Source organism: Dermacentor andersoni, chromosome 3 (assembly GCF_023375885.2).
Source record: "Dermacentor andersoni chromosome 3, qqDerAnde1_hic_scaffold, whole genome shotgun sequence".
Classification (NCBI taxonomy): domain Eukaryota; kingdom Metazoa; phylum Arthropoda; class Arachnida; order Ixodida; family Ixodidae; genus Dermacentor; species Dermacentor andersoni.
In genome coordinates, this window is record NC_092816.1 from 75,971,260 (window position 1) to 75,988,868 (window position 17,609).

A 17,609-nucleotide genomic window follows, 5' to 3' on the forward strand; every position below is an offset into this window, starting at 1 on the left:
CGCCGCAGGAGCGGGTACTTAAGAGCTGCGCTCTAAAGATCGAAGCTTAGCGCGAAAGGCAAAGCATCGATTGCAACAGCAAGTTAGTAGACAGCTATGCGAGGTAAGGATAGTAGTTTTGTCGGCCGTATAAACTTGTAAACATAGGCACACTAACTAAGTTAACCATCGTGTTGCGCGCGCACAAGCAAACATGAACACATCTGCCTCGATGAGCGCGTAAACTCACTGTCAAAACGCTGGCGTGAGGAAAGACTGAAGCAGCAGCGAGGGAAATGATATTCGTGGTGTATATCGCTTCAACGAAAAGTAAGCGCTATTGTGCCACCCTGCGTGCCTATCATCGAGGCGACCGGCGCTCCCTTTCCCACGTCCACGTTCTTCTGAAGTGGTTAGCCTTGCTGGGCTCCAAACATCCACTGACGACCCTCAAAGTTCCACGATCTTCCGTCCACTTTCCATAAGTCGAACGGAGGAGTCCGGAGAACCACGAATAATCCACCAATAACCTTCAAAATTCCACAGTACTGCTGACTCCTTGCCATGGAATGCGCTTTTATGCAGCTAGGATTGCTCCTGCGACAAAAAGGGAAGGCGACGCGGGTGACGTCAGCACCCGTAACACCTCGTTCCTGCCTACGATCGGTTGCCAAACAGATTTAAGGTAGAATGAACCCATTGTTAAGAGAGAGGGTCGCCACCAGTGGCCTCGTCGGTCTGGGGCGCTCTTAGCGCTACGTGTACATATTGTATGAAGCTTTTCATTTCCTCTTCCTTAGCTCCAAGAGTCCGTCCCTCCTCCTCGACCCCGAAGTCATAACCATGCATTACGAGCTGTTATATTCGATGCCGGATAATGCCCGCTATACCACTCAACGGCAGTCACGATTTCGATTGGTTTCAACCAATTTGGGAGGGTGATTGCCCGACGTTTGCCTTTCAGATTGACAGACCTGTCGCACAAATAAGTGCTAAGGACATTTGCTTTGCTCAAGTTTTCTGTAGGGGAATGTAGTGGTTTTATCTTAGTTTGCCTCAAGCCTTGCATACATTTCCGGCTTTGGGTGTAAGGCTTATTTAGAGGCAAAACCGGGGACGAGCTGTCAGATCACAACGGTTAGCGCTTGAACTGATCGCAATACGGCAGAACTTGTTTTCCCGCAATTTGAGCCTTTACCGCACTTAAGTTCGCTGCTTACAAATTCCACGGGAGCATTGGCTTTACGTCCAACCAATGTCGTCATCCTTTCATTGCAGCTCATCTGTATTCCTCACACTTAGACCCTTCACCACTTGTGTGCTCGCGAAGGTAATCGCGATGATAACAACCTATCACTCCTTTCCCCCTTATATTGGGACCATATCAGTGGGTGTTGCACCCATGACAGATACCGCTGCAATAGCTTTTCACGTCCGCAAATTGTTTATAAGCGTTGCAGAACGTGTGATATATAATGATTGTCTTGTAGCAGTCCGGAATACAAGATTTTTACGAAAGCATGTTAGTTGCTAATGCAACTTGAGTTCACGGGCACTCTTCGTTATTTGCTGTGGTGCGTCGTATGCATACAGAAGCACTATATATATATATATATATATATATATATATATATATATATATATATATATATATATATATATATATATATATATATATATATATCTGTAAAAGAGAGACTCCGGCCTATGAAGCCCTTCGCCGGCCTGCGTTGGTTTTATGTTTTGCGCACACTGCACACATCGATAACATTTTGCTTCGTTCCGTGCAACAGTGGGCTTCATCTGATGATGTCGATCGGTATCTCTTCCAGCTTATAGCAAGAACTATCCTTATGGTGCCACTACCTTCCTACAGTTAACCCATGCCCCTCAGTCCCCAGCAGCTGTGGAACATTTGACCAAGGCGGTGGTCAGACCTGTAACGTAGCAGAGGGTGCCAAGATTCTGTGGACTCGGACAGGTTACCAATGGAGACTGACCCTGGCAACCTTCAATAAGCGAACCTTCTCGTGCGAAGGGCGTTTAGTAGGACTCTTTGAGGAACCATCAGGCATTGCTTGGGATATCATTGGCCTTGGTGATGTTAGAACTGGTGAGGCTTATATAGTAATGAGTAGCGGCCACGCTGTCTGCTATAGTGGACCCCAGATAAGAAGCAATACGGGGCAAGATTCCTAATCCATAAGAACATAGCGGGAAACATTGACGAATTCTACAACAATAATGAGAGGGTAGCAGTAGTCGTAATCAAACTTAACAAGAGGTATAGACTAAAGGTAGTACAAGCCTACGTTCAAACATCCAGTCACGATGACGATGAAGTAGATCAATTTTATGAACATGTTGAATTCGCGATCAGAAAAGTGCAAACTCAGTATGCTGTAGTAATGGGCGATTTCAATGCAAAAGTGGAGAAAAGGCAGGCTGGTGAACAAGCAATTGGAAACTACGGCGTCGATTCTAGGAATGCTAGAGGAGAGCTGCGGGTAGAATCCGTAGAAAGGAATGAGCTTCGAATAATAAACACCTTTTTTAGGAAGCGTAGCAACAGAAAGTGGACCTGCAAAAGCTCTAATGGCGAAACAAGAAATGAAATTGATTTCATACATTTTTCCGACCCTAGCATAGAGCAGGATGTAGAAGCGATAGGCAAGGTAAAGTGCTGTGATCATAGGTTAGGGAGGGCTAGGATTCACATCAGTTTGAAGAGGGAAAGAGCAAAATTGGTCAGGAAGAAACAGGTCAACCTAGAGGCAGTAAGGGTAAAAGCAGACAAATTCAGGCTGGTACTTGCAAACAAATATTTGGCCTTAGAACAGATAGATGATGGTGACATAGAGGTAATGAATGAAACCGTAACTAGGCTGGCTTCAGAGGCAGCAGCTGAAGTGGGAGGCAAGGCACCAAGGCAACAAGTAGGCAAGCTCTCCCGAGTAACAAAGAACCTAATAAAGAAACGACAAAGAATGAAAGTGTCGAACTCAAGAGATAGGATAGAATTCGTGGAACTGTCCAAACCGATCAACAAGGCGAAAATAAGGGATATTCGAAACTATAACGTGAGAAAGCCCCAAGAAGCCGCAAAAATGGACGCAGCCTGAAATCGGTGAGAAAGAAACTTGACATAGGGCAAACCACGATGTATGCACTGAAAGATAAGCAGGGTAATATCGTCAGCAATCTCGAAAATATAGTAAAAGAAGCGGAAGAATTCTATAGTGACCTGTACAGTACCCAGAGGAGTCAGGATACCTCAATTAGAAACAGTAATGAACAAGATAAAGCAATTTCTCCTATAACTAGCGATGAGGTCAGAAGGGCCTTGGAAGACATGAAACGAGGAAGAGCGGCCGGAGAAGATGGAATAACAGTCGATTTAATCAAAGGTGGAAGAGACATAATGCTTCAGAAACTGGTGGTTCTTTATACAAAGTGTCTATCGAGCGCAAGGGTCCCAGAAAACTGGAAGAATGCAAGCGTTATACTAATCCACAAAAATCCTTATATCCTTAAAGAAATGAAAAATTATAGGCCCATTAGCTTACTCCCAGTACTAGATAAAATATTTACCAAAGTAATCTCCAATAGAATAAGGGGAACACGGGACTTTAGTCAACCAAGGGAACAGGCTGGCTTCAGGAAGGGATACTCTACAATGGATCACATCCATGTCATCAATCAGTTTATCGAGAAAACCGCAGAGTACAATAAGCCTCTCTATATGGCTTTCATAGATTACGAAAAGGCATTTCATTCAGTAGATATACCAGCAGTCATAGCGACATTACGTAATCAAGAAGTACAGAACGCTTACGTAAATACCTTGGAAAACATCTACAGAGGTTCTATAGCTACCTCAATTCTACACAAGAAAAGCAGGAAGATCCATGGCAGACACACATATCTCCATGGCAGACACACGCGGACCGCATTTCAGAAGCCTTTCCTTCCATTCAATATCTATTAATGATCCAAACTATGCGTACCTGCTCGCCACAGAAAATTCCCAAGGAAATTATGCGCCTCAGTTCCCCAACGCATCCTGGTCGCTGTAAAAATGAAAAAAATTACGATTCTGAAATTGCTTAATAAGAAACGGATAATGACAGTCCGCTAATAGAAAATGTATTACTTCCCTTACGCCTTTTTCGCAGTGTGCGCAGGTGTTCCATTTCTCGCGTCATTGACGGTCCCCATGGCACCCAATTTCTTAAGAATTATCGCAACGAAGCGTCCGGACGACCTTCAGTGCTTGGGCGGGTATCTCGTTGAAGCATTTATCTGAGCCCTGTGCTTTCACCGGCTGCATACTTGGTAGGCTTATGCATATACGACTGTATCGCGCGCACATGCGAGAATTGATTAGTAAAACATCATTGCTGCTTTTCTCTTAACTGCTTATAAATTTTATATACGATCGCGTGGCGTACAGATGTTAACATGCGAGAAGCCTTTGCCAACGCAACCCTTCTTTCATACTCATCCTCAGTCGGCATCGCCACCGTTTAGGCGTTCTAGAATATGACCCTTTGCTATACACGTTTGGGTGGGGTGCCCGGCATGCATTAGAAGAAAAATTATTTGAACACGCGCAGCGCTGACGATCTATTTTAACATCGTTTCCTGAATACCACAATCTTTGTTTCCCGTGAAATAATAATTGGTGGTCATCAGAGCACTTGAAGTTTCCTTTATAAAATTGGGATAGCGTGTGCCGCCTCTAAATTTTACTTGACTCCACCTCCGCCGACAATAAGGCGATTCTCCGCTTCGATTTGGAAAAGGCTTTTGACAACATGTTACAGTCCTTTATTCTCAAGAGCCTTACAGAGTTTCACGTCGGCAAGCGAGCGTACAATTTCGTGCGCTCCTTCCTCTCCTCGAGGTCCACTAGACTCAAGATTGACGAGTTTTTGCCCCACGAAATTCAGCTTGCGCCAAAGGGAACACGTCAGGGAGCGGTGATCTCCCCAACGCTGCTCGACATCTCCATGATCAACCTGTCGAGGACCTTGAACATGATCGCAAACATTAACCACACGATCTACGCGGACGACACCACCATCTGGTGCCTCAGCGGTTGTGAGGGTCAGGTCAAGGGTGCTTTGCAAGAGGTCATCGATGTGACGGAGCAGTATTTAATCCCCTCCGGGCCAAGGTGCTCACCCGCTAAATCCGAGCTCTTACTGTACAAGAAGAGGTACAGAGGTGGTTTTCACCACTCCTGGAAGCCAGCAACGGAGAGCCACATCACGTTATTCACCGGTAACAGCTCCCCAGTTCCGCGGGTGGACACTATAAGGGTCCTAGGAACGTTTATCGAGTCTAACGGGGCCAGTGGAGCCGCGATCAAATGAATTTGTTGCAAGCCCGAAAGGTCCGAAGAATTGCCAACAGGTACCGCGGAATCAGAGAGGACAATCTGATCCGGATCATCCACGCATTCGTGCTATGCAACTTCGCTTATTCGGCGGCTATGTACAACTGGCTCGTGTCGGAGTGCAACAAGATCAATGCCCTGATCAGAAGAGTCTCCAAGCGTGCCCTCGGCTTTTCCGTCCTAACGAACACAGGAGACCTCCTCAAGTTGGGAATCCACAACATGGTCTAAAGAATTGTTGAAGCCCAAATGTTTTCCCAGTTTGCCAGACTCTCTGGTACCCCATCAGGATTAGCCATACTTGGCATGCTGAAACGTAACCCCACCGTCGTCGGTCCCGACGCTGTGAAGCTGCCCAACGACCTAAGATCCAAGATTTTCATACACAGGATACCACGCAATATGCATCCGACCAACAACGAAGGACGAAGACGAGCCAGAGGTAAAGCTCTGCACGCCAGTGCCCGCTTGGACAAGGATGGAATGTGCTTCGTAGGCGCTGCTTCGTACGCTCAAGAAGAAGCCGTCTCCTCAGTGGTCATCGACTGTGATTCAAAGGTCCTCACCTGATCTACCATCCACACTTCTAGTTTCAGCATTGCAGAGCAGGTTGCAATTGCTCTTGCGTTGACGGACAGTGCACATGACACGATTTATTCAGACTCCAAGGCCGCAATCAGGGCCTATCAGATGCAAATGGTGGCTCTCCAGGCCCTACGTATATCCAGAATGCTAAAGACCTCAAATATCACTCATTCGCCTGGTTCCCGGCGCACCTTGGAACCATTGAGGGTGCCTCACCCAACCCCAACGAGGAGGCGCACTTGGCTGCACGAGGTTTGACTGACCGTGGGCGGAGTAACGCGTCCTCTCCTAGGCGACCCGAGCCCCTCTGCTTTTACAACGAGATCTGCAAACATAATTATCTCTCAAGAATACTCCTGCCTTTGCCGCACTCCTCGCTGTGCAGGGTCCAGGCAGTCACTCTCAAACTTGTACAAACAAGCACTTACCCGAGCCCCGCGGCACTATACAAACAGTGTACCCTGAACGGTTCCGAAGCCCGGACTGCCCCCTTTGTGGTGGTTATGCGGACTTCGTGCATGCCCTGTGGGGCTGCGCCTCTGCCGGTCCCCCTTTCACCCAAGAGGAATTGATGAAGCTTATTAAGACCAATGACCAGACCTCTCAAATCCTGGCAGTCCAGAGGGCCCGCGATAGGGCCGTCAGGTTTCATCTGATGGTCCCCCAGTGGGCCTTTCCAGGTGACGTTGAGTCTAGTCGCGTCTATTGTGGACCGAATAAAGTTTACTCACTCACTCACTCACTCACTCACTCACTCACTCACTCACTCACTCACTCACTCACTCACTCACTCACACTCACTCACTCTGTGCTCGCTGTGTCCCCTGTACGTTCTTTTTGCTATGTATCTGATTCTATTAAGCATTTTTTACATCATCATCATCACCAGCCCGATTACGCCCACTGCAGGGCAAAGGCATCTCCCATACTTCTCCAACTACCCCGGTCTTGTACTAATTGTGGCCATATTGTCCCTGCAAACTTCTTAATCTCATCCGCCCACCTAACTTTCTGCCGCCCTCTGCTACGCTTCCCTTCCCTTGGAATCCAGTCCGTAACCTTTAATGACCATCCGTTATCTTCCCTCCTCATTACATGTCCAGCCCATGCCCATTTTTTTTCTTGATTTCAACTAAGATATCAGTAACTCGCGCTTGTTCCCTCACCCAATCTGCTGTTTAATTATCCCTTAACGTTACACCTATCATTCTTCTTTCCATAGCTCGTTGCGTCGTCCTCAATTTAAGTAGAATCCTTTTCGTAAGCCTCCAGGTTTCTGCCCCGTACATGAGTACTGGTAAGACACAGCTGTTATATACTTTTCTCTTGAGGGATAATGGCAACCTACTGTTCATGATCCGAGAATGCCTGCCAAACGCACCCCAGCCCATTCTTATTCTTCTGATTATTTCAGTCTCGTGATCCGGATCCGCAGTCACTACCTGTCCTAAGTAGATGTATTCCCTTTCCACTTCCAGTGCCTCACTACCTATCGTAAACTGCTGTTCTCTTCCGAAACTGTTAAACATTACTTTAGTTTTCTGCAGATTAATTTTTAGACCCACCCTTCGGCTTTGACTCTCCAGGTCAGTGACCATGCATTGAAGTTGGTCCCCTGAGTTACTAAGCAAGGCAATATCATCAGCGAATCGCAAGTTACTAAGGTATTCTCCTCTCCATTAACTCTTATCCCCAATTCCTCCCTATCCAGGTCACTGAATACTATGGTGGCTGTAGAGCCGCTATAGATATCGTTCAGTATTTTTACATACGGCTCGTCTATAGCCTGATTCCGTAATGCCTCCATCACTGCTGAGGTTTCGACTGAATCAAACGCTTTCTCGTAATCAATGTAAGCTATATATAAGGGTTGTTTATATTCCGCACATTTCTCTATCCCTGATTGATAGTGTTAATATGGTCTATTGTTGAGTAGCCTTTACGGAATCCTGCCTGGTCCTTTGGTTGACGGAAGTCTAAGGTGTTCCTGATTCTATTTGCAATTACCTTAGTAAATACTTTGTAGGCAACGGACAGTAAGCTGATCGGTCTATAATTTTTCAAGTCTTTGGCGTCCCCTTTCTTATGGATTAGGATTATGTTTGCGTTTTTCCAAGATTCCGGTACGCTCGAAGTCATGAGGCATTGCGTATACAGCGTGGCCAGTTTCTCTAGAACAATCTGCCCACCATCCTTCAACAAATCTGCTGTTACCTGATCCTCCCCAGCTCCCTTCCCCCTTTGCATAGCTCCCAAGGCTTTCTTTACTTCTTCCGGCGTTACTTGTGGGATTTCAAATTCCTCTAGACTATTTTCTCTTCCATTATCGTTGTGGGTGCCACTGGTGCTGTATAAATCTCTATAGAACTCCTCAGCCACTTGAACGATCTCATCCATATTAGTAATGACATTGCCGGCTTTGTCTCTTAACGCATACATCTGATTCTCGCCTATTCTTAGTTTCTTCTTCACTGCTTTTAGGCTTCCTCCGTTTCTGAGAGCATGTTCAATTCTATCCATATTATACTTCCTTATGTCAGCTGTCTTACGCTTGTTGATTAACTTCGAAAGTTCTGCCAATTCTATTCTAGCTGTAGGGTTAGAGGCTTTTATACATTGGCGTTTCTTGATCAGATCTTTCGTCTCCTGCGATAGCTTACTGGTATCCTGTCTAACGGAGTTACCACCCACTTCTGTTGCACACTCCTTAATGATGCCCACAAGATGGTCGTTCATTGCTTCAACACTAAGGTCCTCTTCGTGAGTTAAAGCCGAATACCTGTTCTGTAGCTTGATCTGGAATTCCTCTATTTTCCCTCTTACCGCTAACTCAATGACTGGCTTCTTATGTACCAGTTTCTTCCGTTACCTCCTCAGGTCTAGGCTAATTCGAGTTCTTACCATACTATGGTCACTGCAGCGCACCTTGCTGAGCACGTCCACATCTTGTATGATGCCAGGGTTAGCGGAGAGTATGAAGTCTATTTCATTTCTAGTCTCGCCGTTCGGGCTCCTCCACGTCCACTTTTGGCTATCCCGCTTGCGGAAGAAGGTATTAATTATCCGCATATTATTCTGTTCCGCAAACTCTACTAATAACTCTCCCCCTGCTATTCCTAGTGCCTATGCCATATTCCCCTACTGCCTTGTCTCCAGCCTGCTTCTTGCCTACCTTGGCTTTGAAGTCGCCCATCAGTATAGTGTATTTTGTTTTCACTCTACCCATCGCCGATTCCACGTCTTCATAGGAGCTTTCGACTTCCTGGTCATCATGACTGGATGTAGGGGCGTAGACCTGTACAACCTTCATTTTGTACCTCTTATTAAGTTTCACAACAAGACCTGCCACCGTCTCGTTAATACTATAGAATTCCTGTATGTTACCGGCTATATTCTTATTAATCAGGAATCCGACTCCTAGTTCTCGCTCCTATCCCACTTTTTAGCACTTTATATGCTTCTTTTGGCCTCCTAACTTCACTGAGCCCTATATTATATCCCATTTACTGCCCTCTGATTCCTCCAATAGCACTGCATTTTTTTACGCTGAACCGCAGATGCTACGTCGGTGACATCGGCTAAAATATGTTTGTTGCCGTGAGGGAAGCGAGAGCCGGAGGAGGAAGGCACATCCAGGTGAAGAGAATCGCCGCCTTCGCCTTCTTTCCGTTGGTACTTCGGTGCCGCTTGGCTCGCTGTTCCTGGCGCGCATACCGTTACGCGTAATCACGACGTGAAACATGACCGTATTTTTTTCTTTCGTACTTCTAATCTTTAAGACAAGGAAAACTCTTAGAAATTTGATTCATTCAACTTGGAGCTATTGCTAACTTCGCCAACTATTCTTTCTTTTGGGGCGACTTCACTGGGATCATAATACAGGGATGCTTTTTTCGCAGATTACAGTTATATTAGAGGCACAAAAGGAGCACCGTGCCGAATGTCGAAAATTATCAATTATCCCTATTACTTCCCTTCGTTATCTTAAATTATTTCATCTCAATACTCTTAACAGTATTTTTTTCTAATATGTAAATTATATTTCGTTAAACCACGCTCTGTTATGTACATTCTATTTTGTTTTATTGTTTAGAAACGTACTTGAAACAACCTGCCTTCTGGCCAATACCCCGTAGTGGCTATTAGCCAGTATTTAAAAACAAGACAATGTAACACTCCGTCTTCCTCGCTAAGCATCTAGGGCCATAGTGACCAGAGCACTCCAGGGGCCCGAGTCGTCCGAGGCGTTTTTCGTCGGGCCTGAGCCGGGCTCGGGCGGCATGAGGCCGCGGGGTCGAACCGGACTCGGGCCTGCTCATTTAAGGGCCGAAATCGTGCCTTCGAGCACACGTTAACATTGACCATTGCGTCATCCTAGGCACTCTGTGCCAAGCTGAAGTGACACGTGCAAATAGCTGGCTGTTGTATATCTCAGCAAAGAAAATAGAAAAAAAAACAGATCAAGTTCTATATTTTTTCTTTTTCACGAAAACGAACATTGTTTCCACGTAAGGAAAAATAAATTAAGCAAGAAAGCTGCCATTCAAACCACTTCCCTGTTACCGCTTTTGCGATTGTACTATTACAACGCAAGGGGGTTTCTCTTTCTACTCGTACGTTAAATTTATGCTGCATGATCGTGAATTTGACAATTTCTATGTATGTATATACTATATATTCGCATGCTAAGTGACCCCATAGGACCAAATCGTACGATCAAGATAAATGGATGCGCACAAGCGGAAAAATAACACCACAAGCAATGGGCCAGATCCCTGATGTTGCCATGGTTTTTTAAAAACAAAGATCTCGGTCTTTTACTCCTTATACACTGCAGGTGATTACACCTCAAGAAGGTGAGGCTGATGTACCAATGAGGTACAAGCTGTAAGTAAAAAAAGAAGGTTTTTTTCTTTTTTTTTTTTTACTTACAGGCCGGGCCTGGTAATTCACACGTAGGCCCTGCCTAAGCTTAGTATTAAACGCCCTGGCCCGGGTCGGGCCCGGACTTAGTAACACGGGCTTGAGGCGAGCCGGGGCTTAGAACCATGGGCCCGGGCCGGCCCTGGAATCGGTATCACGGGCGTGGGCTCGGCTCGGGCTTCATAAAGACCGAGCCCAGCAGCTGTACTAATCGCCAAAAGGCTGCTATTGACCTGTTTTTTTTTTGTGCTCTATGTAGTATTGGAGTATTAATGTATTGTACCAATTGTTGAAGTGCTGCTTTTGGCCCACCCTGTAACGGCCGACAGGCCAACAATAGGAGTAAATAAAAAAAGATCAGGCCAGCATAAATACAGCATAAATCAGGCCCGCGCACTGCTTTAAAAGTGACATTGAAACCTGATAGCTTTGACCATAAGTTTGTTTCGGTATGGGCAATCCGTTATCTCCAGGTGTTACGTTCGAAACGCATAACCTGCACAACTGCTGATGACGCACAAAGCGACAAAGAACAAGTTCTAACAGGCAAAAGAGACGGAAGACTAAACACAGGAATCATATAAATTCTATACAGAAAGTGGCTGTGAGCTACAAATGTTTATTTATGCGACTTTTACTCGCGAAAGACCACCAAACCTATGAAAGCATTTTCATAGGACGCTTGTATTGCGCGGGTCATAGTTACGAGCTTATACTGTGGGTTTCCCTCGGGGTCTAGAAAGGGAGAGGTCCATTACAAGACATGTTCCGTGGAAGTTATTAGATTACGCTTGCTTTTGTTAAACAGCCGTAACAGCCACAAGACTGCCAAATTCATCGGGAGAAAATGCGGCCAATACGATTTCATGGGTATCGGCACCTTGCTTTTCGCAGTTGGCAGCAGAGCTATAAACCACAGCCTAACGAGTCGAGGGAGATCGGCGGGAGCGGTCTTCGTCTTGCATTGGACACGAAATAGTATGGCGAAGATGACAATCATACTGACCGCGCTTCCATTACAGATACTTCCAGTGACTAATCCCACTTATTCCCAGCTACGGCTAATGCCAGCGAAATTCAATGGCGTCCATTTTTCTTTCTCGCAGGCGTTCAAGCCTCTAGTGAAAGCGTCAAAACCTCCGAGCCACCGCCTAGCGCAACTCAAGCGTCTGGTACGCCGGGAGAACAGCCAGAAGAAAGCTCAGGTGTGGCATCATGTAATGCCGGGCTAGTTTTCATGTTTCAGGACCGGACTACGCACGAATTATAGCAATGCACGGCCAGCCACGGGCAGTTGTTGTCTTCTGTCTATGAAAACAAAAAAAAGAAAATGTTAGGCGAGCCTAGTCTTTGACCTAGGTGTCTCTTAGCGGCACTCGCACCTCAGCGTTGGTCTTTAGGTTAACTTTAGGCGAACGCAACGTACGAACCAAGTATCAAGCGAGCGAACGTCTTTCCCTGGCAGAATATGCGGGAAGGAGATAAGGAACGCGAAGAGCAAGTGCAGCACGCGCCACCTGGCGGTACGTGGCCCCGTAAACTGTGGCGCATGAAGCGCACCTTACGTTAAACCTTACGCGCCCTCTCCGTGCTGACATCAGAGCACGTAACGAGCGCGCGCGCGCAGATGCTGCGAGCAAGCGAGCGAGCGACCGAGCAGGTGCGCGCTCGGAGAGGACAAGCGAGAAACAAGGGAGTGACGTCCCATCCGCTCTGCAAGGAAGATGCTCAGTCTATGCCAAGCAACTGTTTTTCATTAATTAGCCAGTTAAATGCAACGCCACCTTCTTGTATGTGACGTCAGTAGTGACGTCATTACTTCCGCTTTCTACTTCCGGGTATCCAGGAATTTCGTCGTTCAGTCATGCACACATGCCGGGTCTCTAAGATCTACGATTCGGTACTTTGGTGTGCGCTTATCAGTGATTTCTAAATAATTTTAACTCAACTTGTAACTAAACGTATGCTCTGGTATCATATATATAATGAAACCCATGAATTTCGTACTGTACAATTCTTGTTATTTTTCCTGATTTACTTTGAATTTTGTCCTCGGTCATCTCAGGAGGTAGTGATGCTTAATTTATTCTAAATAATCCAGACACTTCAGTGACCGAACTTGTTACTAAACTTATGCTCTGATTTATCTAAAATGAAACCCATGGATCTTGTACTGTGCTTTTTTTTCTATTTTCTTATTTATTTTGAATTTTGTCGATGGTATTTAGTGATTTCTAATTAATTCTAGTAATTCCAGACACTTCAGTAACTCAATCTGTAGCTAAACTTATGCTCTGATATCATATCTATAATGAAGCCCATGAATTTTGTTGTGTACTATTTTTTCTATTTTTTCTTATTTATTTTCAACTTCGTCCACGGCCGTGTCAGCAGGTGAACCGTAAGTGCTGCGCAAGAAACAAGTATGCTACTCTGTGATTCGGTCACTAAAAACTGCAGGTGCGTCCTCCGCCGAACGACGTTTAAAGGGCCCCTCACCAGGCACCATAACAAATTTTGGTTATACGCTGGAAGTTGTTACGTGTCCTCTAGGGAGCATTCTGCCACAACAATTTTTCAAATCAGCTCAATAATAGCCGAAATAGAAATATTTCAGTGCCGCGAACCCACGATTTCAGCAGGTGGGCTCCACTGCCAAGCAAGACGCTCTCTCCACTCGCCCCGTCTAGCCTGACGGCATCACGTTGACGGCATCGCGTGCGAGCTGTGCGATTGTCTCGTTTCGCTCAGCACACGACTTTGCGCGCTATACACCAGGACACCTGACTAGAGGTACAAGTCTGCTACACGAATACTGAGGCAGAACAAGCGGATCGCAGTGCATGATCACGCGCGGGAACACGGTAGGAAATGGCATAGTTTCGGTACCTGCGCACGTGACTGCACGATCATGGGAACAAGCAACCGAAGCGGAAGTATATCTCTCTTGCTTCGGTGCAAAGTCAAACAAAAAACACGCAGACATTCCGTTTGTGTGTTTTGTTATTTCTCCAAAAATCAATTCGTCAATTCAAGCAACAGATGACACAAATAACATATGGTCCCTATAACAAAAACCAGCGTCTTCCAGTGAGAAACCAACGCGTTTTTTGGTAATGGGTCGCACTGCGTACGCTGGCACTCGCTGGGACTCACTGGGACACCAGTGAGAACGCTGGATAAGAGCTGGGTCACACTGGAAGAGGCTAGGCTGATGATGATGATGATGATGATGATGATGATGATGATGATGATGATGATGATGGCACTGGAAGAGACGCTGGTTCCACTGCCATGACGCTGGGGCGCACTGGTTTGTGCTGTACAGGCGCTGGTTCTCGCTGCATATCGCTGGTTCGCACTGGAAACTGCAGTGGTTGTGTTTGTGCCGCGCTGGTTCCAGTACGCAAGGACGAGCGCTGCTAAATATTAAATGCTGTATACAATTTCATCGCTTGGTACTAGTCTCTTGTCCTAAATAACGCTATGTCTTGGGGTCATAAAACCCTATTTCATGTCGCAGCTTGGAATAAAGGTGCGTGAGCTGCCCTGCATGCCTTGAATAATTGTCGAAGTCACGAGTCACCAGAGCGACGCCACACTGCGAGCACCGGTACGTAGGCGCAGGCACACGAGTACGTCCTCCTCCGGCTTGGAGCGCGGCGGCCACGAGGAAAAGGAAAAACGGCGTTCGGTTTGATATTTCAGATCTTTCCGCGGCGCGTAGCGATGTAATACTTTCCAGACACAATCATTATCACGCAATATATGATCTGCGCTTGTCAGCTCAAAATGACCGGACCTGGTGAGGGGCCCTTTAACAGTTGCTAGCCGATGAAAAGCGGTCACCGGGTAAAAATAAATCTCTACACGTGTCAATGCCACCCTTTTGAAGTGCACCTCCCGATGCTGCAAACAAGTACAAGAGGGAAAAACAAAACTTCCATAGTAAAGGAAAAACAACGAAGCAACAAAGAAACAAAGTCCGGTAGTTCATCAGCGGGCGTCGAAAGGCTTAAGACGCCCACATGGACGACTTCAGATTGTGCGTGGAGCCGTAGTGATTGCAACATGCCGCCTGGCATGACCACATATTCCAGTGCGCCAATACGTCGGATTATCTTGTAAGGTTCGAAATAACCTGGCAAAAGCTCTACGTCCTCGTAGTTGTATTGGGGTCGTATCCAAAACACGGTCGCTGTGCTGGTAGTTCACGTAGCGTCGTCGATGATTGTAGTGTCGACTGTGCCTCCTTTGCTGGTTGTTGTTGCACAGGCAAGCGAGCTGTCGGGCTTGTTCAGCGCTTTGGAAATAGGCGGCGACATCGTGTTCGGCTTCGTCGGTGGCGTGCGGCAGCGTGGCGTATAGAGTCGTCGCTGGGTTACTTCCGCAAACCAGCTTGAACAACCTCATGTGCGTTGTTTGTTGCACTATTGTGTCATAAGCGAAAGTTACTTATGGAAAGAAGGCATCCCCCGTTATGTGTTCGACGTCGGCGCACATTGCGAACATGTCGGCAAGGGTCTTGTTCAGCCTCTCCGTACGGCCATTCGTCTGGGGTAGTAGGCAGTTGTCCTGCTTCTTGTTCGCCTGTGTTGTAGAATCGCTTTGGTAAGATCTGTTGTCGGAAAGAGCTCTTCCTGCTGTGCTTGCCGCCGTCCACCCATCGCAGCTCGTGTGCGCCGCCTCTTTGGCGAGCGTATGGCCGTTGCTAAACGCTAATTTGAGCACATGCTCCAGTTGGTATTATTCCCCCTTCGTCCAGCAGTTGGGCCCCCACTTCATCTGGGGTCCAAGAGATAACCGGGTGACTGGCGTCCGAGCGGCGACGACCGGGCGCTCAACGCTAAAACGATCCACGATGGCTATCCCCTTCCACGTATTCATGATTTCACAGGCCACTTGGAAGGATGCAAAAATTTTAGTAATATGGACCTTGTCAAAGCCTATCATGAAATCTCCGTTGAGCCTACCGATATCCCGAAGACGGCTATTACTACACCGTTTGGCCTGTCTGCCTAAGTTTTCCTTTGTTTATTCCGCGTGCACGAATACCTAATTCTGAATGCAAAAGCTTCTAAAGTGAATAATTATATTTGTCTCTGACCCGCCGTTTCGTGGTGATTGGTTGTTTTCACATGCTGATGGCTTCATCACATTTGATGAAGACACGGTGAAAGTTAACGAACGCATGTGACGGCATTGTGAGTTGCCATTATGGTTTGCATTAAAAGATTGATTATTTCTGCAAATCTGTGCTGCAAACTTCATAAACTTTGAAAGTGATAGCTGTCGCCTTGTGTATCTCATGAGCGTATGGCTCTGCTGTTGCTGTTGTGAAGGGTAGCGAAACTCAATGGGGCCTCCCACTGCAATGAGAGGGTTGTTGGATATGACGGACGTTGGCGCTGAAGATTTAAAGGAATGGTGATTTTAAAGTGATAGCTTCGCACTATGTCGTAGACAAAACAGGTTTTAACATTGTATTTGAATGCTGCTAGAGCGAAGGTTTCCTAGGCGCATTTCGATGGAGGTGATCTACAAAAATTCAGAGCCATTCCACTCTGTAAAGGTGGCTTACCAGCGGAGCCTTATATAAATATAAATAAAATAAAATAAAACAACAAACCAACATAACACAAATATGCACGTTAGGTTTATTTGTATTTACATGTATCTCGTGACCACATTAACTATGGCTTTATGGTCGCTGTGACAGTCTGGCATGGGCTCTGTGATGATACCAGGGCTGTTATTGTGCACGACCAATGGCGCGTCGTAGAGACATTGTTTTGATGTAACACTGAAGGCCGAACCTTTTCGAGAGAAACTCCAAGGACCACTCTGCACAGGGACGAGGCACATCGACGTTAAAGTCACCCGCAATTACGATGGGGTTGGGGTCCACCGAGAGGGTCCACCCAAAGGCGTCGATCATAAATTCTTGAAGATCTTTCTTTGACGTTCCGCGATGAACGCATGCGGTAACTACAAAGGTTCCGTTCCTAGTCTGTATGGTGACGCTCGTCGGCACATTCCACGGCGAGGCTCTCGCCCGTCGTCGGTAAGGCGCAACGCCTTCGCTGTGGTTGTTTGCGCAGATCGCAACACATCAAACTATCATCCATCATCCTTCACCGGTTTTGACACATCTGGCATCAAACGTAGCTGGGACACAAACGCCGCTACGATTTTGCCTCATGCTTAAGCTATTTTAGCTCCCTAGACACCGTCATTGATTTTGCCTACACACATCACAAAACGCCGGAAACTAGCCCAAGCTCCGCTGTCAACACGCCCGTGTACCGTGCATTAGGTGCGCTTTAAAAAACGTGAAGTTGTCAAAAGTAATCCGGGGACCTTCACTACGGCATGCTTCATAATGAAAAAGAAAACTCCACTTTAATTAATTAAAGTGGAGTAAAACTCCACTTTAATTCGTTAACGATAAATGTGGCGAATAGAGTCACGGTGGGTTTTTAAACCGATAACCCTGCCGCGGCGAATACGCAATAACTGTTGTAGGCGATAACGGTCTGTCCACACGGCACGCAGTAAGCAGCTTTCAAATTTTCAGTGTGATTCGTGCAGCCCCAGTTCGCTGCACCCCATTATTCTCAGGGATGCTGCAGATCGTTTTTGCGCGGCTTTGGACTGCTCCAGTACACACGATAATGTCAGACCTCTGCTCTATCCGAAGTGGTCAAAAAGTGCTTACTAA

The 17,609-nt window shown here is 46.4% G+C and overlaps 1 protein-coding gene across 2 annotated transcripts in view; it reads left to right on the forward strand.

Annotated features, from left to right (window-relative positions):
* LOC126543358 (uncharacterized) overlaps positions 1-17,609 on the forward strand; it is an 86,676-nt gene that overhangs the window by 31,184 nt on the left and 37,883 nt on the right. For both annotated transcript variants that reach the window (XM_072286723.1, XM_072286724.1), the window contains one exon: positions 11,995-12,093. In XM_072286723.1, coding sequence (XP_072142824.1) covers positions 11,995-12,093 — 99 coding nt within the window. The remainder of the gene's footprint in view (positions 1-11,994; positions 12,094-17,609) is intronic.